The 22,336-nt window shown below is 51.7% G+C and overlaps 1 protein-coding gene across 3 annotated transcripts in view; it reads right to left on the reverse strand.

The window, feature by feature from the left end:
- Positions 1-22,336, reverse strand: part of UNC13C (unc-13 homolog C) — a 184,726-nt gene that overhangs the window by 135,999 nt on the left and 26,391 nt on the right. For all 3 annotated transcript variants that reach the window (XM_039912855.1, XM_029070801.2, XM_029070800.2), the window contains exons 4-7: positions 16,739-16,761; positions 16,271-16,335; positions 2,411-2,489; positions 629-634 (exon numbers count right to left, since the gene is read on the reverse strand). In XM_039912855.1, the coding sequence (XP_039768789.1) occupies positions 629-634; positions 2,411-2,489; positions 16,271-16,335; positions 16,739-16,761 (173 nt within the window). The remainder of the gene's footprint in view (positions 1-628; positions 635-2,410; positions 2,490-16,270; positions 16,336-16,738; positions 16,762-22,336) is intronic.

Raw genomic sequence — 22,336 nt, forward strand, 5'->3', positions numbered from 1 at the left:
CTGTGTGGGACAGGGACCGGGTCTGTTGTGATTAACTTGTATCTACGCCGGCGCTCAGTACAGTGCCTGGCACATAGTAAGTGCTTAACAAACACCATAATTACCATTATCATGATTATTAACGAGGGACAGCCGGTTATAGGTTGACCAGAAGGACTGAGAGCAGCGTTCGTATCCCAGGCCTGCGTTCCACACATCCGGCCCGCCATCCGAAGAATTCTGGGCCGGCAACATCCGAATTCTTCATCATCATCCTCATCATCATTTTATTATTTTATATTTAACTGAGGTAACTGAGGCACAGAGAAGTTGTGACTTGCCCGGGATCACGCAGCAGACACGTGGTGGAGACGGGATTAGAACCCAGGTCCTTCTGACTCCCAGGCCCATGGTCTAGTGTAACACAACTCTGCGAGGTGCGTCCCCAATTTGGTTCTTTTTGGAGGGATGGAAAGGGGGGGAATTTCCTCCCCCTACTTCCAAATCCCTGTTGACCGGATCAACGGGGGTATAGGATACAACCCAAACTTGGGGGGAATTTCTCTCCTTGTCCACAGAGCTCCTGGATCTGAGACCCCCCTAACAGGGCCGCCAGCAACTTCAGCTGAAGGGACCCGAGAACACTTACCATGGCCTGGAGAGTCCACCGCGAAGCGGGAAGAAACAAAAAAACATCAATCAACCAAAACCCAACAAGGAGGGGACGTGGAGGATCGGGAGAGAGGGCAAGTGAGCGGAACGAATCGGTTACCAACCCTCCCCCTCCCATCGGCTCCTGTGGTTCCCGCATTTACAACCGCATTCATTATTTACAGTTACTTTCCTTCCGTGAGAGGAGAAGGCTTATTCCTCTGATGGGAGAGGAATCATTCAGGTCCAAACACAAACCGAATGCACGAATAAGGGGACAGGCCGGTTCTAACGGGCGGAATTTCCAAGTCGGTCTCCAAGACGAGTCATTCTCGACCTCTTTGGATGTTGGGATGTTCCCTCTGGACTGTAAGCTCATTTTGGGCAGGGGATGTGTCTGCTTATTGTCGTAATATACTCTCCAAAGGGCTCTGCTCACAGTAAGCGCTCAGTAAACGCGATCGAATCAAGTGGAGCAAGGTGCCCTACCGGAAAAAGGCATCGAACTCTGGATGACGCTGAAAAATCCTATTTCAATCGATGGCTGTGTGCAAAGCACTGTTCGAGGCCTTGGGAGAGTACAACAGAACAGAGCTTGTAGATACGTTCCCTGCTCACAGGAGTTTGAAGTCTAGAGGGATAAAGCACAATCTTGACTAACTTGTCCTTTACCACAGGAGTGACTGCTATCTGGAAGGATACTTAACCCAGACAATGGTTTGACAGGATGCCGTGTTTTATTTTACTCTGCCACGCACTTAGTCATATTTATTGAGTGCTTACTGGATGTAGAGTACCGTACTAAGCGCTTGGGAGAGTACAATACAACAATAACAGACACATTCCCTGCCCACAACGAGCCTCCAGTCTAGATGGGGAGACAGCACAGAGAAAGCGCTCCGTAAATATCATTGACTGATTTCTGAGTGATTTTTCACTCTTATTCTGAAACCACTCTGAGCCCCTCCCAAGAGCCCCCATAAATTCACGACCCGGAGATTTACTTCTGGGAAGTTCTGTGGTTCGGAGGAGCAGAGAGCATTTGCTCCAATTACACGGCCCAGGAAGAGGAGAAAAATGCCCACAAGAAACTTCAGTGGTGATTAATATTCTTCAGAGAGGGAATATTCCCTCATCGATCTCGTTATTACCGGTCTTCGTGACAAACACCGCCCCTCACTCCCAAGGAAATGAAATTCCTCTCTCCACTTGTTGGAATTGATTTCTCTTTCCCGATCACTACCCCTTGCACCCGTTAGACCAATCCCGGACTTGAGGCCTTCAAACTAAATCCCAGCGGAATCTCTGCATCTCGCCTCTGAACCCCCCCCGTTAATTTTCCTTTCGGCTGGAAATGATTCAGATGGAGTCGTTCTTGATACACACGCACGGCCGCCCCCCACCCAGACTTTCCTCATCAGTGAATCTGGCATTATGCCCGAGGTTCATTTCCCAACTATGGAGCTGTCTTGACTCAATTTATAATTTTAAGTGGCGTCAACAGCAGTTAAAAAGTTAGGGAGATTAGCCTTTTGAATGGATCGTACAGACGATAGCAGATGTATCACTTAGTCCGGGGTCCATCTGTCTTCTGGTGGGTTTTAATCTGGCGGGAGGAGATTTCCATACAATGGAGAGCGAAAGAGAAAGGGAGAGAGAGAGAGAGAGAGACAGAAAGAGAGAAAAGGAGAGGGAGAGAGGAAGAGGGGGAGACAGACAGAGACACAGAGATGGGGGGTTGAGAGAACAACGGGATCCTAAGTCATGGGAAGGAACTCACCACATCTCGGACAAGAGGCAGAGTTTTCTTCCTCCGTAAATCCGGCATGCTGTCAATCCCATAGAGGCCTCTCCCGGCCCTGGAAGACACACAATTCTGAAGGATGAAATTGCCTCTCGGAAAAAAAGCCTCTTTAATCCGAATACCTTTCATTTCCCTATGATGCCTTCACCGATAAAATCCACTCTGCTACTTTCGCTAGAGAAACAGCCTCGCGCCGTTCCCTGAAAAATGCCCGCGCACCAAAAATCAGCTACGTCGGTGCTCTCTGAATGGCCCGTGTGCTCCCCGAATGAGAAGCAGCATGGCCTAGTGGATAGAGCACGGGTCTGGGAGTCAGAAGGACCTGGGTTCTAGTACTGGCTCCACCACTTGTCTGCTGTATAACCTCGGGCAAGTCACTTCACTTCTCCGTGCCTCACTTACCTCGTCTGTGACGTGGGGATGAAGGCCGGGACCCCCATGTGCGACAGGGACTGTGTCCGACCTGATTAGCCTGTATTTACCCAGGGGTTAGAAGGGTGTTTGACACATAGTAAGCACTTAACAATACCATTATTATAATTATTATTATTGCTCGAATGAGATTGCCCAGAGAAGCCAAGCCAGGGCCTCGAATTCAGGGCCAGTCGAGGTCTGAGTCTCTGGGTCTCTAATCGTTCACTCAGTCGTATTTATTAAGTGTTTACGGTGTGCAGAGCACTGTACCAAACACTTGGGAAAGTACAATGCAACACTAAAGAGTGACAATAATCATCATAATAATAATGATGGTATTTAAGCGCTTACTCTGTGCCTGGCACTGTTCTAAGCACTGGGGTAGATACGAGGTCAGCAGGTTCATTCGATAGTATTTATTCAAGAGTATTTATTGAGCGCTTCCTATGTGCAGAGCACTGTACTAAGCGCCTGGAATGGACAAATCGGCAACAGGTAGAGACAGTCCCTGCCCTTTGACGGGCTTACGGTCTAATCACGGGCTTACAGTCTAATTACAGTTGCCCATCCCCATTTTACAGACGAGGTAACTGAGTCACAGCGAAGTTAAGTGACTGGCCCAAAGTCACCCAGCTGGTAAGTCCCAAGCAAGCTTGGTAGAGCGTTTCAGCACACAGTAGGCACTCAGTAAATACAACTGACAGACTGACGAGACACGGATGGGTTTGGCGTGGGCAAGAGGCATCGGTGCTCGGTAAGCTAGCCGGGAAAGTCAGAATAACCTCAATTCCAGGTCTTTTCTTCTTTTGACCTGTCCAGGCGGGGCAGCCTACAGAACCCAGGACAGTCCTGCTAAAACAGGATGCACGGTCAGCCTGCGAGCACTGATGAGGTGAAACACATCTCTCCCTAACAGGCCAGACCCCATCAGGCGTTGAGAATAATAATGGTGGGGTTTAATCCGGCACTTACCGTGCGCAAAATCACTACGCTAAGTGCTGGAGTAGATACAAGATAATCATAATGGACACAGTTCCCATCCCACGTGGGAAACACAGATAAGAGGCAGAGAGAATGGGTCTCGTCCCCATTTTACAGATGCGAAATGTGAAGCCCCAAGAGGTCAAGCGACTCGTCCAAGGCCACACGGCAGGCCGGCGGCAGAGCCGGAACTGGAACCCAGGACTTCTGACGCCCGATCTCAGGTTCTTTCCACCGAACCAGTCCTCTAGACAAGAGGCTTGGGGTGGGCAGGGAATGTGTCTGTTGGCTGTTGAACTGTACTCTCCCAAGGGCTTAGTCCAGTGCTTTGCACACAGTAAGCGCTCAATAAATACGACTGAATCGAACAACCACGTTGTCAGAAGTAAATCCGATTATTCTTCAAGACTCGCGGGTTCAGAAACAGTGACTGGAAGGGAGGTTGAACTTCGAAATAACCCAGCCGACGAAAAAGCCATCGCAGCTATTTAAGCCAAGACAGATCTTCCCAAGTTGAGCTTAATGGGCTCACGGTCTAGAAGGGGGGAGACGGACGACAAAACCGAACCGAACAAGTAGACGGGCGTCGGTGGCATCATTATAAATAAATAGAATCGCGGATAGATACACATCATTAATAAAATAAACAGAATAATAAGTCTCCTCTCCCTCGGCCGGGGGGATCGCGTCGAGAAGCGGGGAATAAAGCCGAGGGTGAAGTGGGAAAGAACGTTGGGGCGAGAGGCAGTCTGCCTCCGCCCCCAGCCTCCTCCGGATGGGTGAGAACTTTGAACGAGGCACTGGGGAAAATCCAGCCAAAAGGCAGAAACTGTGCTTCCCAAAGGAATCCCACTGGCCTCCTTTATCTCTCCGAAAGTTTTCTTCTCTCCTCCTCCTACAGCCGCTTTTCCCAACAGCTTCGGCGAGAGGAAGTGCCTGCAGGGAGTGAATGGGTTTTCTTCAGATGAACGGTCTCCTCTGGAAAAGTGGGAGCAAGCGGGCAGGAACAGCCGACGGGGAACACGAGTCACGAGTTCCCCGGCTCCCCGTGAGGCAGCCGTTACTCCTCGCTCGTCGCCTCAGAAGAGAAAATTGAGGGGTTCCAAAGCAAACCCGGAGGGGGCCTGACGCCGGTCCTCTCCATTTCTTCCCCCACAGCGGGTTGGGCTGCTTCCTGACAGAGTTACCTGCCTGTCCAGCCGGGCATCCAATTTACAATAATAATAATATTGACATTTATTAAATGCCTCTTATGTGCCAGCCACTGGGCTGAGAACAAGCAAATCGGGTTGGACCCAGTCCCTGTCTCACGTGGGGCTCACAGTCTCGATCCCCATTTTCCAGATGAGGGAACTGAGGCCCAGAGGAGTGAAGCGACTTGCCCAAGGCCACACAGCAGATACGGGGCGGAGCCGGGATGAGAACCCAGGTCCTGCCGACTCTCAGGCCCGGGCTCTCTCCATTAGGCCACGCTACTTCTTTCTCGGGTCCCGTCTCCGCCACCGGACACGAAAGCACTCTCCAACCAGACACGGCAAACTGGCATCTCTGCCCACAGCCCGCCTCGCTCAGTATGGGGGCTCCTTAATAATAATAATTGTGCTATTCGTTAAATGCTTGCCATGTGCCAAGCGCTGTACTGAACGCTTACTACGTGCAGAGCACTGTTCTAAGCGCTGGGGGCGATACAGGGGAATGAAGTTGTCCCACGTGAGGCTCCCAGTCTTCATCCCCATTTTACAGATGAGGGAACTGAGGCGCAGAGAAGCGAAGTGACTTGCCCACAGTCACACAGCTGACAAGGGGCAGAGTCGGGATCCTTCCGCAGCAACGCCCATCGCTGTCATGTCGCCTACAGATGGATGGGAGGAGGTGAGCTAGCTGGAAGAATTCGATTCATTTGGATTTATTGAGCACTTACTGTGCGCAAAGCACTGTACTAAGCACCTGGGAGAGTATACTGTGCCCACAGACAGACACATTCCTGCCCACAGTGAGCTCACACAGCCCACAGAGTCGCTGCCAGTACGCGGAGCTGGGCCTGGGACTCAGGGGACCTAGGTTCTAATCCTGTCTCTGTCTCTTGCTTGCTCTGTGCCCCTGGGCCACTTGCCTCAGTTTCCTTATCTGCAAAAGGAGTGAGCCCCATGTGGTACAGGGACGGTGACCAACATGATTAACCTGCATCTACCCCAGCGCTTAGAACGGTGCTTGGCACACAGTAAGCGCTTAACCAATACAAACATTATTAGTAGTAAGTTAGAGAAGCAGCGTGGCTCAGTGGAAAGAGCCCGGGCTTGGGAGTCAGGGGTCACGGGTTCGAAACCCGGCCCTGCAACTTGGCAGCTGTGTGACCGTGGGCAAGTCACTTCACTTCTCTGGGCCTCAGTTCCCTCATCTGGAAAATGGGGATGAAGACCGTGAGCCTCACGTGATGACCCTGCATCTCCCCCAGCGCTTAGAACAGTGTTCTGCACATAGTAAGCTCTTAACGGAGACCAACATTAAATACCATTGATTGATTGATTGATTGATTGATTGATTGATTGATTCTGCTGCTGTTTCCTCAAATGACCAGCAGGGGGCGTGGGGTAGCCGCTCACCCGCAAATCAGTCCGTGCTATTTATTGAGCGCTTATTGTGTGCAGAGCAATAATAATAATAATGTTGGTATTTGTTACGCGCTTACTATGTGCAGAGCACTGTTCTAAGCGCTGGGGTAGACACAGGGGAATCAGGTTGTCCCACGTGGGCCTCACAGTCTTAATCCCCATTTTACAGATGAGGGAACTGAGGCACAGAGAAGTTAAGTGACTTGCCCAGAGTCACACAGCTGACAAGTGGCAGAGCTGGGATTTGAACTCATGAGCCCTGACTCCAAAGCCCGTGCTCTTTCCACTGCGCCACGCTGCAGAGCACTGTAGTGAGCACCTGGGAGAGTACAGTACATTGGAGTTGGTAGACACGATCCCTGCCCATACAGAGTTTGCAGCCTAAAGCAAAGCGTGGCCTAGTTTCTAGAGCACGGGCCTGGGAGTCAGAAGGTTATGGGTTCTAATCCCGCTCCACCATTTGTATCCGCCGGGTGAACTTGGACAAGTCATTTAACTTCTCTGTGCCTCACTTCCCTTATCTGTAAAAGAGGGATTAAGACTGTGAGCCCTGTGTGGGACAGGGACTGTGTCCGGCCCAATTATCTTGTATCTACCCCGGCGCTTAGAACGGTGCCCGGCACATAGACAATCCCTGCCCGACGACGGGCTCACGGTCTAAAAGGGGGAAACGGACAACAACACAAAACAAGTCGTCGGGCATCAGCACCATCAAGATAATAGAATCGTAGATACAGACACATCATTAACAAAATAAATAATCAATAATATCTACAAATACACACCAGTGCTGGGAGGGGGGGGAGAAGGGGGTAAAGCAGAGGGAGGGAGGAGGGGGAATGAGGAGGGGCGGAGGGAGAGGGAGGGCTCAGTCTGGGAAGGCCTCCTGGAGGAGGTGAACTCGCACTCCTGGCCAACTTCCATCCGGACTCCACATCACGAGACCGGGGCCCCCCGAAGCCCGGGGCAGCACCCTGGTGTTCAGGAAGCGGAGAAAGGGATCCCCCCCACAAATCTCTCACATCCCCATCCACTGGTCACTGCTTGGATGAGCACTGGAATCTATTTTACTGCTTCCCCCTGTAGCTTGTAAACTTTCTTTATGGTACTTGTTAAACGCTTTCTGGTGCCAGGCACTGGGCCACGCACCGGGGTAGACACAAGGTCGGACCCGGTCCACACCCCACCCGGGGTTCACAGTCTTAATCCCCATTTTCCAGATGAGGTAACCGAGGCCCAGGAAAACTGCCCCACATCACCCAGCAGATGAGTGGTGGTCGGGATTAGAACCCAGGTCCTTCCGACTCCCAGGCCCGGGCTCTCTCCACTAGGCCACGCTGCTTCTCCTCGCGGGCAGGGATCGAGCCGGCCAACTCGGTCGCACCGTCCTCTCCCGAGCGCTTAGTCCAGTGCTCCGCACACAGTAAGCGCTCAAGAACTACCACCGACGGATGGATGGATTGAGCCCACGGGGACCGGGAAGAGCTGGTCTCGCCTTCCCGTTCTCCCCGGCTGCCCCGGGGGAGCGGCGAGCCCCCGGCTCGTAAACCCCGGAGCCGGGGTCCGGACGTCGCGGTACCCACGGGCGAGGAGGTCGGCCCGGGTCCGGCCACGAAACGGTTCCGCTCGCACCTGGAAGACGCCGGACGAGGAAAGGCTTTGGTGCATTGCAGTGAAGAATCACCCTGTTCCGAATAGAATTAGGCAGCTGTTGTGTGGCGTTAATTCAGGAGGACGGCTACTCTGCAAACACGTTTCCTCCCCACTTACAGTCCGGAAATGCCCAAGTCCTCAGAGTGCTCTGGGGCTCCCCCGAGCCTTTTTCCTTATTACTCTTCATCGGTCTCCTCCCTGGCCTGGATTTTTCCCCACCCCCATCTCAGGACAGGTCCGCCCCGGGACCATCGTTCCAGGATGGGCATTTTCTCCATCCGAACCGGAAATGACCAAGCAACGCGACACCAGAAGGGCCGGATACCATCTGGAATTTTCCTCTCAGACCAGGGCTGGGAGAGGCCCAGCTCGGCCAACACCCAGCCTCCGGACGGGACGTGCCCAGTGTTTTCCTCAACACGGTCTAGGTCCTTCTTACCCTGGGGTCGATCAATGGATCAGTGGTATTTACTGAGCACTCACTAGAGGCCTCGAGGATAGAGCACGGGCCTGGGCGTTGGAAGGACCTAGGTTCTCATTCCGGCTCCACTCCTGGTCCGCTGTGTGACCTTGGACAAGTCACTTCACTTCCTCTGTGCCTCAGTTACCTCAGCTGTAAAATGGGGATTAAGACTGTGAGCCCCACTGGGGATGGGGACTGTGTCCAACCTGATTACTTTGTGTCAATCCCAGTGCTTAGACAGATACCATAAAAAATATATACATTAGCAGGTACATGATAATAATAATAATAACGTCGGTATTTGTTAAGCGCTCACTATGTGCCGAGCACTGTTCTAAGCGCTGGGGTGGACACAGGGGAATCGGGTTGTCCCACGTGGGGCTCACGGTCTTAATCCCCATTTTACAGATGAGGTCACTGAGGCACCGAGAAGTTGAGTGACTTGCCCAAAGTCACCAAGCTGACAAGTGGCCGAGCCGGGATTCGAACCCATGACCTCTGACTCCAAAGCCCGTGCTCTTTCCACTGAGCCACGCTTTCCGGGACGAGATTACAGCCTAGAGCACGTGACTTAGGGGCGAGAACCTGGGGCTGGGAGAAAGGCGACCCGGGTTCTAATGGTGACTCTGCCACTGTCTCGGGACAAGTCACCGAACCCTGCGCTGACCCTCCATTTCCTCATCCGTAAAATGGGGTCGATCATCTCCGGGTTCTCCTCCTCTCCCAGGGGCCCACTGAGGACAAAATGCGAATAGGCGACCGCAGACCATTTGGGGAAAGAAAACCCCCGATCCCAGGTGTCCTTAAGCGGAGCCGCTCCTCAGCCACTCGGACCCTGAGGACGGAGTGGGAGAGATCACAGAGGAAGAGGAGTGACGTCTGCCAGCAGACCCACAGCCTCCGGGCCCTTCTGTCCCGAAAGCCCAGTCGGACTCGGAAGCGATATTTTTCAGGACGCCTGGGCGAAAGCAGAGCTTGAGGCGGAGGGGGAAAGGGTTGGGGCCAGACTCCACGCTCCCACGTCGGCCCCGGGCCAAGCGGCCCCAGGTAGCCTCCTGCTTAGCCAGGAGTTCCAGAAACTTCCCAACCTCCTCCCGTCTCCTAGCGTGACGGGGCCGTCTCCCGCTCAGGCCCGGGGATCGGCTCGAATGGTAGCGCGCTCATCCGAGATGGGACAGGGAGTGGGGGTCGTGGCCCACGATCTCCGTGTCCTCTTCCCCCTAGCTGGGATTTATCCCCTAACTGTAATTCATTCAGATGTGTCTGCCCCAACAGACCGTAAGCTTCTTGAAAGCAGGAATCAAATCGACCCACTCTATTGGTCTCTCCCCAGTGCTCAGATCAGTGATCTGCGCTCCGCAGATCGGATGCTCCTTGAGGGCAGGAATATTCACTCAGTCGTATTTATCGATGATGACGGCGGTGTTTGTTAAGCGCTACGTGCCAAGCGCTATTCTACGCGCTGGGGTAGAATCAAGGTTATCAAGTCGCTCCACGTGGGACTCACGGTCTTAATCCCCATTTTACAGATGAGGCAGCTGAGGCATAGAGAAGTGAAGTGATTTGCCCAAAGTCACACCGTTGACAAGTGGCAGAGCCGGGATGAGAACCCACAACCTCTGACTCCCAAGCCCGGGGTCTTTCCCCTAAACCTGCTTCTCTCTCTATTTATTGAGCACTCATTGTGGGCAGAGCACTGGACTAAGCGCATGGGAGAGTACAGTACAACAATACAGTGACATTCCCTGCCCAAGGGCCGGGGGAGACGACAGACATTAATAGAAATAAATAAATTACAGATACGTATACGGGTGCTGGGAGGGAGGAAGAGCAATACAATAAAACGGTGTGACGGAAATATTCCCTGCCTTCGAACCCCTGGGAAAGTGCTCTACAGGCAAAGCCAGCTCAGTCAACTGATTCCCAACCATTACCTCCCCTGGATCCTGCTTATAATTACTACTGGGAAAAACTACTAGGATCACGGGAAAGAAACCATTTGTTCTCCTGGCACCACCCGTAGATTCTTTACAGATCGACTTACACCCTCTCCTAACTAAGCGCTCTCTCATCCACATCCTACCTCTGGCCTGGAACGCCCTCCCTCCTCATATCAGACCGACAATTGCTCTCCCCGACTTCAAAGCCTTATCCAAGGTCCATCTCCTCCAAGAAGCCTTCCCTGACTAAGCCCGCCTCTCCTCTCCTCTCCCTTCTGCATTGTCCTGACTTGCTCCCTCCCATCCCCACAGAGCATATGTATATATCTGTAATGTATTTATGTATATTAATGTCTATTAATGGGGAGCAGCGCGGCTCAGTGGAAAGAGCCTGGGCTTGGGAGTCAGAGTTCATGGGTTCCGATCCCGCCTCCGCCCCTTGTCAGCTCTGTGACTCTGGGCAAGTCCTTCTCTTCTCTGTGCCTCGGTTACCTCATCTGTAAAATGGGGATTGACTGTGAGCCTCACGTGGGACGACCCGATGACCCTGTATCTCCCCCAGCGCTTAGAACAGTGCTCTGCACATAGTAAGCGCCTAACAAATACCAACATTATTATTATCTCCCCCTCTAGCCCGTGAGCTCGTTGTGGGCAGGGAATGTGTCTGTTTGGTGTTGTATTTTACTCTCCCAAGCGCTTAGCACACAGTAAGCGCTCAGTAAATACGATTAAATTCCCTCCTTCCTCCCCTCTGTCATCCCCGCTAGACTGTAAGCTCCTCGAAGGCATGGATCATGCCGCCAAACTCCGTTGCACTCTCCAAAGCGCTCAGTACAATGCTCTGTAATAGTAATTATAATAATTACGGTACTTGTTAAGCGCTATCTATGTGCCAGGCACTGTACTAAGCACTAGGGAAGATACAAGTTAATCAGGTTAGACACAGTTCCTGTTCCACGTGAGGCTCACACTCATTCCCACTTTACAGATGAGATAACTGAGGCCCAGAGAAGTGAAGTCATTTGCCCAAGGTCACACAGCAGACATGTAGCGGAGCTGGGATTAGAACCTAGGTCCTTCGGACTCCCAGGCCAGGGCTCTAGCCACTAAACCGTGCTGCTTCTCTACTCAGTAGGTCGCCATATATTGTGATTGATTGAACGCGGTGCAGAAGTCATTCATTCAGTCAGTCACATTTACTGTGAGTCGAGCACTGTTCTAAGCGCCTGGGAGAGTACAATATAATAAAAAACAGACACATTCCCTGCCCGAAACGAGTTTACAGATTCCATTTTCTCTGCCACCCTGGGGCACCGAAGAGGGGAGTTCCGCGGGCCTGTCTGCAGTTTTTGTGGCTAAATCCAACGTGAAAGGGCTGGAGGATTTCCGTTGAACACAGAGGCTCTGCCTCAATCGCCGCCACCCCGCCTCGCCCCCCCATCCACTTAGCTCAGTGCCTAAAACTCAGTGGATACTCATTAAACCCCTAAATGGATTGATATACGTCTCCCAGCCGCCCGGTTCTCATCGCAGATCCTCAAGGGATGATCCAGAAGATCCCAAGAGGGCAGAGAGGGAGAGGCTGAGCCCAAATCAAACCCTCCCACCCCCGGAATCTTGCCTTTCCTCTTTCCTCCACCACCCTGTTTCTGAAGGACTCCTGCCCTTCACCTCTTAGCTTCATCCTGCCACTTCAGAGAAGTCAGCGAGTCGGAGAAAGGCGTGCGAGAGATAAGACATTCCGACAGTGACTGATGGGAAATTTTATAACTTGCATCTCAGGAAGAAGATGGGGAGGGGGGAAGGGAGAGAGAGACGGGGAGACAAAGGGAGAGATGGAGGGAGGGAGTGGGAGAGAGAGACTGTGGTGTAAACTCGTTGCGGGCAGGGAATGGGTCTGTTTATTGTTGCATTGTGCTCGCCCAAGCGCTTAGTACAGTGCTCTGCACACAGCAAGCTCTCAATAAGTACTATTGAAAGAATGAGTGAAAGGGAGGGAGAGGCAGAGGGAGGGAGAGAGATGAAGAGAGAGGGAGGAAGAGGGAGAGACGGAGAGAGGGAGAGAGTTGAGGAGAAAGGAGAGACAGAGGGAGGGGGAGACATGAAGAGAGAGAGGGAGAGACTGAGGGATGGAGAGGGAGAGAGAGAGACTATAGTGTAAACTCGTTGCGGGCAGGCCCAAGCGCTTAGTACAGTGTTCTGCACGCAGTAAGCTCTCAATAAATACTACTGAATGAATGAGTGAAAGGGAGGGAGAGGGGAAGAGAGGGAGAGACAGAGGGAGGGAGAGAGATGAAGAGAAAGAGGGAGAGACAAAGGGAGGGAGAGGGAGAGAAAGGATGAAAAAGGGAGGAAGAGAAAGGGAGCCCGTTTCTGCCATCAGAGAGGGTGAACAGTCCCTAATTTCTCTGCCTACCCAACCTGATATCTTCCCCCATCTTCCAATCAATCAATGGTATTTATTGAGCGCTTACCGTGTGCAGGGCACTATTCTAAATGCCTGAAAGAGGTACAGGAGAACAGATTGGTAAACACAGTATCTGTCCTCGGGGAGTTTATAATCTCATGGGGTGCTTAGAATAGAGGCCAAGAGGAGCCCCGCGAAAGAGTAAAAGAAATTTCTCCTCCGGAGTGTGACACGAGAGTAGGGATTCTTAAGGGACACAACCTATCCTGCAAGCCGTTTGGCGTTTGCTTCTCTTTGCCTCACTAAAAGTCGAATGAGAACGTTTTATGATCTATTTGTCCTCATGCACAGATAGCTGCCTTCATGCTTGAAATTGCTTGCAGGCAGGGAGATTTCATTCTTGTGTGGGCTGAGACAGAAAATTTAAAAAAACCCTCTCTTCCACAAGGCCCCCTGCAGAGAGATAGTCAAGGAAAGATTCAAACCACTGATCTGAAGGAGGGGAATGCTGTGTTTCTAGACAGACTCAGTGAAAGACACATTTGAGATGGGGTAGACTGAAACTTCTTGAAGGCAGGGATTAATTCTTCTACTTTCATCTGATCCAAATCGGATGAGTCAGAGTCCCTGTCCCACAAGGGACCTCACAGTCTAACAGGGAAGGACAGCTGGTATCTTATCCTCATTTAACAGTTTCCCCATTTATCCCCATTTTAGTTACCCAACCCCCAAGAGAGCCTTTTTCAAAGAAGCAATGGGGTTTATTGAGCGCCTACTAAGTGCAGAGTATTCAAACCAAATGTCCTCTCATTCATTCAGTGGTATTTATTGAGCACTTACTGTGTGCAGAGCACTGTACTAAGCGCTTGGGAGAGTAAAATACAATAATAAACAGATATATTCTCTGCCCATAATGAGATTACATCCTACTAAGCTCTCATTTCCCCTACTCCCTCTCCCTTCCGCATCACCTTTGCACTTGAATATGTCCCCTCTACTCACCCCACCCTCAGTCCAGTGCCATTTATGTACGTGTACATAAATTAATATCTGTCTCCCCCTCTAGACTGTAAGCTTCTTGTGGGCAGGATATGAATCTGCAAAATCTGTTATGTTGAGCTCTCAAGTGCTTAGTACAGTGCTCTGTACACAGTAAGTGCTGAATAAACATGATCGGTTGAGTGATTGATTTGTAGATGAGGAAACAAAGAAAAAAAGAGGTTAAATGATTTGCCAATGATTTGCCGTGTGATCTTAGCAAACCTGTGAGCCCCATGTGGGACAGGGTCTGGGCCCAGTATAAATATTTCATCTCTACCCCGGGTCTCGGCACAGCGCTGGTTACCTAGCAAACTCTTAATGAATACTGTCAGGGCACCAGTTACGCGCCTGGAAAAATCCCAGACTTCTTCATTAGCATTTCAACTATTTTCTAGGTTTTTTGGGTGTTTTTTTTTAAGTGAAGAGGTCATCAGCAACGATAGGGATCAAAGGGGGATTTGCCGTCACCCAATTCGACGGTCTGCCATCTTGCATAATGGTCATCTTGTAGGTAGCCACCATTTTATTTCATGCTCCCGTAATAACGCTCCCATAGTAAGAAATACTGATGCCGATGTAGCCGATGGGGCTAACGGATCCCTCTGGGCAAGTGCCATCGACCACAGGGACCCAGGTGCTGAGGAGGATTGCATTTCTGGACTTAGGAAACCGCAACGATTTCCCGTGCCTGAGGTTATTCTGATCATGTGGCCGGCGGAAATCTCTTCCAAGTAAACGGGAACACAAAGGCTCCAGAAAAAAACCAAAAAAGATCGAAAGAGGAGGCCAGTGATGTGTCTGTCCTGGCGTGCCTCAGCCCGTAAAGAATCGGGGAGGCATAACCGGAAGAGCCGTAATTCGAAGCACCGTGGTCCCGCGATTATTTTTCACGGTTTGCCATTATAGTAGTGTCACGAGAGGCAGACGGAAGCCTTGCCAAATGGGGGAGAAGCCGAACACTGCAGATTGGAACGATGGGTAGTAATTGTAGTATCTGTTTCGTGCTTACTACAGGCCAGACACTGTACTAAGCATCGGGGTAGATTTAAGGCAATTGGGATTATCACTGTTCCTGTCCCACGTGGGGCTCGTAGTCTTAATCCCCATTTTACAGATGAGGAAACTGAGGCCCAGAGAAGTGAAGTGGCTCGCCCAACGTCACACAGCAGACAGATAGCGGGGCTGGAATTAGAACCCAGCTCCTTCCGACTCCCCGGACCGTGTTCTATCCACTAGGCTTCTCAGGCATTCTCAGAGAAGCACCGTGGCGTAGGGGATGCAGCACGGGCCTGGGAGCCAGAGGGTCTTGGGTTCTAATCCTGACTCTGCCACGTCTCTGCTGCGTGAGCTTGGGTAGGTCAGTTCGCTTCTCTGTGCCTCAGTTATCTCATCTGTAAAATGGGGACTGACACCGTGAGCCCCACCCGGGACAGGGACTGGGTCCAACCCCAGCTGCGCTTAGTCCAGTGCCTGGTATATAGTAAGTGCTTAACAAATGCCATAATAATAATAACGATAATAATGATAATTATTATGCATCCATCTCTCATTACCCGCCCCTCCCCCATGACTTCCAAACCTCCAGTTGTTCAGCTTGGAGGCCGTCCCCGGGAGGAGGGGAGGAGAAAAAGAGTGAGCATCCAATTACAGACTATTAAATCGGAAGCCCCCGACGGCAGGCACCAACTTATTAATAATAATAATAATGTTGGTATTTGTTCAGCGCTTACTATGTGCCGAGCACCGTTCTAAGCGCTGGGGTAGACACAGGGGAATCGGGTCGTCCCACGTGGGGCTCACAGTCTTAATCCCCATTTTACAGATGAGGTCACTGAGGCACCGAGAAGTTAAGTGATTTGCCCAAAGTCACACAGTTGACAAACGGCCGAGCCGGGATTTGAACCCATGATCTCTGACTCCAAAGTCCGTGCTCTTTCCACTGAGCCACGCTGCTTCTCTAATGATAATGTTGGTATTTGTTAAGCGCTTACTATGTGCCAAGCACTGTTCTAAGCGCTGGGGTAGACACAGGGGAATCGGGTTGTCCCACGTGGGGCTCACCGTCTTACTCCCCATTTTACAGGTGAGGTAACCGAGGCACCGAGAAGTGAAGTGACTTGCCCACAGTCACCCAGCTGACAAGTGGCAGAGCCAGGATTCGAACCCATGACCTCCGACTCCGAAGCCCGTGCTCTTCCCACTGAGCCACGCTGCTTCTCATGAGCGAATTCTTTCCATAGTAAGGTGCCCTGCATGAGTTAAGCCACCGATCAATACCATCCACCGATCATGAGAGTCGGTATGAAGAAAGGGCGTCACACTTACCCACCAAACGCCTGGAGTGCATAGAATTTGGAAGCGTCCAAACCGTTCCCACTTACTATTCGAGCCTTAAATGAAGAACGAGACAAAAAACAGTTTGAGCGTCACCGGCGGCAGGCGTTTCTAGGCAAGACACGGACCTACGGCACGAGACACCGAAACACCTCGTACGGCAAACACAATCAGAGCCAGCTCCAAGCCAAAGCCGCCGTGCCATTTAATGCCGGGAGAACTCGAGGAAGCCGCTCCTCTCCCCCGGTCCCGCTCCCCCTCCGATCCGGAGACCAGCGGGCCGGGGCGCGGTCACGAGGAGGAGCCGCTTCACGGATGCAACAAACTTGGGGCCGGCTCAAGAGACGACAACGGGGTGGAAAGCTGGGACACGCATGCGGGAGTCACAACTCAAATGAGGGAACGAAAATCACACGGAAAAGTCACGCGCAGGCACGGACGGGACGCGGGATCCACCACCTTTTCATCCGCAGAAGCGCTGTCTGAAAGAGAATCGGGAAAAGGGGGGAAATAAATGTTAGATGAAGGGATTTCCAAGTGCGGGGGAGAACATACACCCATATCTAGGGAAGAACGGTCAGAGCGCTAGAGAGTTCCAGATCCGAAATGAAGGAGAGGGTAATAAAAATAATTATGGTATTTGCTAAGCACCTACTACGTGCCGGGAACTGTACTGAGCGCTGGGGTGGATACGAGCAGACGGGGTTGGACCCGGTCCCTGTCCCACGTCGGGCTCCCGGTCTCCATCCCCATTTTCCAGATGAGGTAACTGAGGCAGGGAGAAGTTAAGTGACCTGCCCGAGGTCACAGGGCAGACAAGTGGCGGAGCCGGGATTAGGACCCATGACCTTCTGCTCCAGGCCTGTGCTCTATCCACTGGGCCACGTTGCTTCTCTGCATCCGCTTCTCCTGATCTCCTCTAGACTGTAAGCGCGTTGTGGGCAGGGAATGTGTCCGTTATATTGTTCTATCGTACTCTCCCGAGAGCCTAGCACAGCGTCCTGCCCACAGTAAGCACTCAATACATCCGACCGACTGACCGCTCTGTGATTGAGAGCTTTAGGACCTTGAACCCCAAAACGTTCGACGAGTCGCTGGTGCGGTTTACGTCCACTCTACCCAGTTGTCCTACTTTCTCCCCGATTTGCTCGTCCTCCTCACTAACCCAGCAAATCCGGCGGGATGCGGGGGAAAAGTGATGCTCGGAGAAACGGTGGGATTACTAAAACGGATGCCCCGTTTGCCCGGAGAAGAAGCGGCTGGCATCCCCACCGTTGGCCACCAGGCCCCCAGTTGGCGTGGAGGCCACAGAGACGGTGGACAAAAAGCCGTGAGAATGGGACTCACTTTCCATGTTCCGGGATGAGTGGGGCCCATTTGTCCATCAGCATTTGCCCCTTCTGGCCCAAAATGGGGCCCGTTTCCCTCACCCGCCTCCACAGGCTGTTCGTGAGCTGAAACATCAAGATGGTGCAAGATCTGTCCTTGAGAACTGGCACCCCCAACGCCTGGCACCTATGACCCGGCAGTCAGTTTCTCTGAATGGAGGGAAACAGCTTGTCCCGGTGGAAAGAACTCGCGCTGGGAATCGGAGGATCTGGGCCTGTTGGGTGACCTTGGGCAAGTCACTCAGTTCTTGGGTCTCATTTTCCTCCCCTGTAATATGGGGATTCAATACCTGTTCTCCCTCCTCCTTAGACTGAGAGATCTTGGCAAGGGTTGTGTTCAGTCTGATTAACTTGCCTCTACCCCAGTGCTTAGTACAGTGTCTGGCACATAAGAAACACTTAACGAATACCACAGTCGTTATTAACCGTGGCCTGGTGGAAAGACCACAGGTCTGGAAGTCAGAAGGACGTGGGCTCTAATCCTGACTCTGCCACTTGCCTGCTCTGTGACCTTGGGCAAGTCGCTTCACTTCTCTGGGCCTCAGTTACTTCGTTTGTAAAATGGGGATTAAGAGCGGGAGCCCCACGTGGGACAGGGACGTGTCCAACCCGATTTACTTGTATCCGCCCCAGCCCTTAGTACAATACCTGGCGCATAGTAAACGATCAATAGATACCACGGTTATTATTATCAGTCAGAGAACCAAAGGGTTCTAATCCCGATTCTGCCAAATGGTTGCTGTGTGACTTTGGGCAAATCACTCAACTTCTCAGTGCCTCGGTTCTCCCGTTATCCTTCCCACTTAGATTGTGAGTTTCATGGGCGACAAGACTGTGTCCAACCTAATTCACTTATTCCAGTGCTTAGAACGGTTTTTGAACATAAGAAGGGCTCAACAAATGCCATATTTTAAAAAAACAAGTCAGCTTTTGCAAGATGTACCTTCTCCACGGGGGTAACTTGGGGAACCACTGCAATCTGGCCCTCACTATCAGACACCCTGCTCACCACCTCTAGCCTCGTGGAGCTAGGGAAGGAGAGGGAGGGCTCGAAGAAGAAGAAGAAGAAGGAGAATTATGGTATTTGTTAAGCGCTTACTATGTGCCCGGCACTGTACTGAGCACTGAGGTGGATACGAGCAAATCAGTTTGGACACAGTCCCTGTCTCACATGGGGCTCACGATCTCAATCACCACTTTACAGATGAGGTAACCGAGGCCCAGAGAAGTGAAGTGACTTGCCCAGGGTCGTCCAGCTGACAGTCGTACTTTACATCCGCTCTGCAGCCCCGGAGCTGCAGGCCGCCGTGAGGGATATTCGTCTTGTCTAAGGAAATGGCCGCAGCCTGCTTCTTCTGGAAACAGTGAGGCCCGGTGAAAAGAACACGGACCTGGGAATGAAAGGGCCGGGATTCTAATCGGTCAGTCAATCAATCGTATTTATTGAGTACTTACTGTGTGCAGAGCACTGTACTGAGCATTTGGGAGAGTACAGTGTAACAATAAATGGACACATTCCCTGCCCATAGCGAGCTTATAGTCGAGAGGGAAAGGCGGACATTAATATGAATAAATTACAGGTACGGACATAAGTGCCGTAGGGCTGGGAAAGGGGATGAATAAAAGGGGCGGAAGGGAGCTGAAGAAAAGGAAAAGAGGGCGTAGTCAGGGAACGCTCTGCTACCTGTCTGCTGGGTGACCTTGGACAAGTCACTTGACCTCAATATCCCCATTTGTAAAATGGGGATTAAATCCTATTCCCTCCTACTTAGACTTCGAGCTCCTTATAGGAGTGGGGGATCGTGGAGCTGGCCCGATTACCTCATACGTACCCCAGCATTTAGTAGAGTGCCTGGCAGAGAGTAAACATTTAACAAATACCATAATTATTATCGTTTTATTATTAACAGATGCTACGGGGCTGCCACAGGATGTCAGAGCCGAACGAGGCTCAGTAAAACTCCCAGAAGGTTCTTAGGGGGCAGGGGGGAGAGCCAGAAGATTGCCAGGGACTCCAAACCACAGTGGGAGCGTCCAAAGGCCGGTCCCTCGCCTACCTCGTCGCCCACCACCAGACGCCCACACGGCTCTGCGGATCTCACTGATTAACCTCCATTTAATCCTCCTGCGAACCACTCGGGGGACTAGCGATAATTAAATTAGGAGGGCGCTAAGGGGAAGCTAGTCGATTCTCTGAAAGCAGAGGGAAACCACCTAATGATAAGTGCGGTATTTGTTAAGCACTTACCGTGTGCCAGGCACTGTACTAGGCGCTGGGATGGATTCAAGCAAAGCGGACTGGACAGAGTCCCTGTCCCCACCGAGGCTCACAATTCATCCCCATTTTACAGATGAGGTACCTGAGGCGCAGAGAAGTGAAGTGACTTGCCCAGGCTCACGCGGGAGGTGAGTAGCCAAGCCGGGATCGGAACCCAGGTCCTTCTGACTCCCGGCCCCGTGCTCTCTACCTACTAGGCCGCACTGCTTCTTCGCAACCACTCCCTAGGCAGCCCTCCCATCACCTAGGATCCTGGCTAGTCAGTCAATCACATTTATTGAACGTTTACTGTGTGCAGAGCACTGTACTAAGCACTTGGGAGGGTACAGCATAGCAATATAATAAACACGTTCCCTGCCCACAACGGGTTTGCGGTCTAGAAGGGGAAACAGACATTAATATAAATTACAGATGTGGACATTAGAGCCGTGGGGCTGGGAGGGGGGTGAATAAAGGGGGACAGTCGAGGCAACGGAGACGGGAGCGGGAGAAAAGGAAAAGAGGGCTTAGTCAGGGAAGGCCTCCTGGAGGAGATGGGCCCTCAATAAGGCTCTGAATGGCGGGGGGAAGAGTCGTATTTATGAAGATATACCGGACATCGCTGGTCATCTTCTTGTCAGGAAACCGGGCCTGTTCGAAGCAGAGCTTCGCTTGAGAAGGACTAGGTGAGTGGGTTTTGTTTCTTTGTTTTTAATGGTATTTCTTAAGCACTCGCTATGCGCCAGGCACTGTACTAAGCGGTGGCATCGATACAAAATAATCAGATTGGAGACGGTCCACGTCCCACCCGGGGCTCGTTGTCTTAATCCCCCCTCTTTCCGGATGAGGTGATTGAGGGCCAGAGAAGTGAAGTGACTTGTCCAAGGTCACCCAGCGGATAAGTGCCGGAGCCGGGACTAGAACCCGGGTCCTCTGAGTCCCTGGCCCTTGCTCCTTCTACCAGGCCACGTTACTTTGTGGCTCCTGGAACAGAAGGATGATTTTGCCCTCTGGGTTGGATTTACGTCCTTGGGATGGCGGGAAGGGGGAGGGGGGCTTTGGCTTTCCAGCCATAATAGAAGTCACAGATTCCCCCCCCCCCCCCCCCCCCATCCACGCGAAGGAGACAAATGGTGCCGGGCCCTCTAATTGTTATAGATCACAAAGACGTGCTGACCGGTGGAGAATTGATGAGCCCAAAATGGGCTCTTGCCATCATTTTTCTTGCTCGAATGAAAAACAAACTCGCCGTTCCAATGATGCATCTGTCTGCTATCTCCCTCATTCTCTTTTATTCCGCTCAGAGCAGACGTGCACGTTTCTTCCTCTCCAGTGAGATCCGATAGCCCAGAGCAGATACCCCTTTTGAAACAAATCTCCAATCAAGCCGCAAGTACAAAAAGCTAGGTCTATGGATTAGAACCTCCGCACCGGATTAATCAAGCCAAGGAGAAGTGAATTCCGTCTTGGGTCAGTCACCTACACCACTGGGAAAGAAAGGAAATACAGTCTTCCTTCTCCAGCCTAATAAGACGAAGAATGACTGTGGTATTTGTTAAGCACTTACTTTGTGCCAGACACTGTAGTAAGCTCTGGGGTTAAGCAAATCGGGTCTGGGACAGGGACAGCAGACAAACGGTGGAGCCGGAATTAGAACCCAGGTCCTTCCAACTCCCAACGCGAGGCCGCATTCCTTCTCATAGATCATACGCAGAACAAATATGGAATATTGATAAATGGTTCATCGAGGGGAACAGTTACATTTTTCAGCCAGATTTTCCAGGGATCCCATTTTCCAGGGATAAGAAGCAATGGGGTCTAGGGGCTAGAGCCCGGACCTGGGAGTCAGAAGGACCTGGGTTCTAATCCCGGCTCCGCCACCTGTCTATGTGACCCTGGGCGAGGGACTTCACTTCTCTGTACCTCAGTCCCCTCATCTGTAAGATGGGGATTGAGACCGTGAGCCCCACATGGGCAGGGACTGTGTCCAACCCGATTATTCGTCATCCACCCCAGCGCTTAGAACAGTGCCTGGCACATAGTAAGCGCTTAACAAATACCACGATTATTATTATCATCATTATAAAATGAGGTAGCTGGTCATTCCAAAGTGTACCCCTCCTGTTCCACCCTGAGACCACAACTCTTTCCCCTGGGCCATGCCAGGTGTCTGCTGTGTGACCTTGGGCAAATCACTTCATTCCTCTGGGGCCTCGGTTACCTCATCTGTAAAATGGGGATTAAGAGGGTGAACCCCATGTGGGAGCGGGACTGTGCCCAACCTGGTTAACGTCTATCTACCCCAGTGCTTAGAACGGTGCTTGCCACATAGGAAGTGCTTAACCAGTACCATGATTATTTCTGCTTAAAGGAATAAAATGATAATCTGAAAGCCCCCTGGACAATGGCTAT

Source organism: Ornithorhynchus anatinus, chromosome 8, assembly GCF_004115215.2.
Source record: "Ornithorhynchus anatinus isolate Pmale09 chromosome 8, mOrnAna1.pri.v4, whole genome shotgun sequence".
In the NCBI taxonomy this organism is placed as follows: domain Eukaryota; kingdom Metazoa; phylum Chordata; class Mammalia; order Monotremata; family Ornithorhynchidae; genus Ornithorhynchus; species Ornithorhynchus anatinus.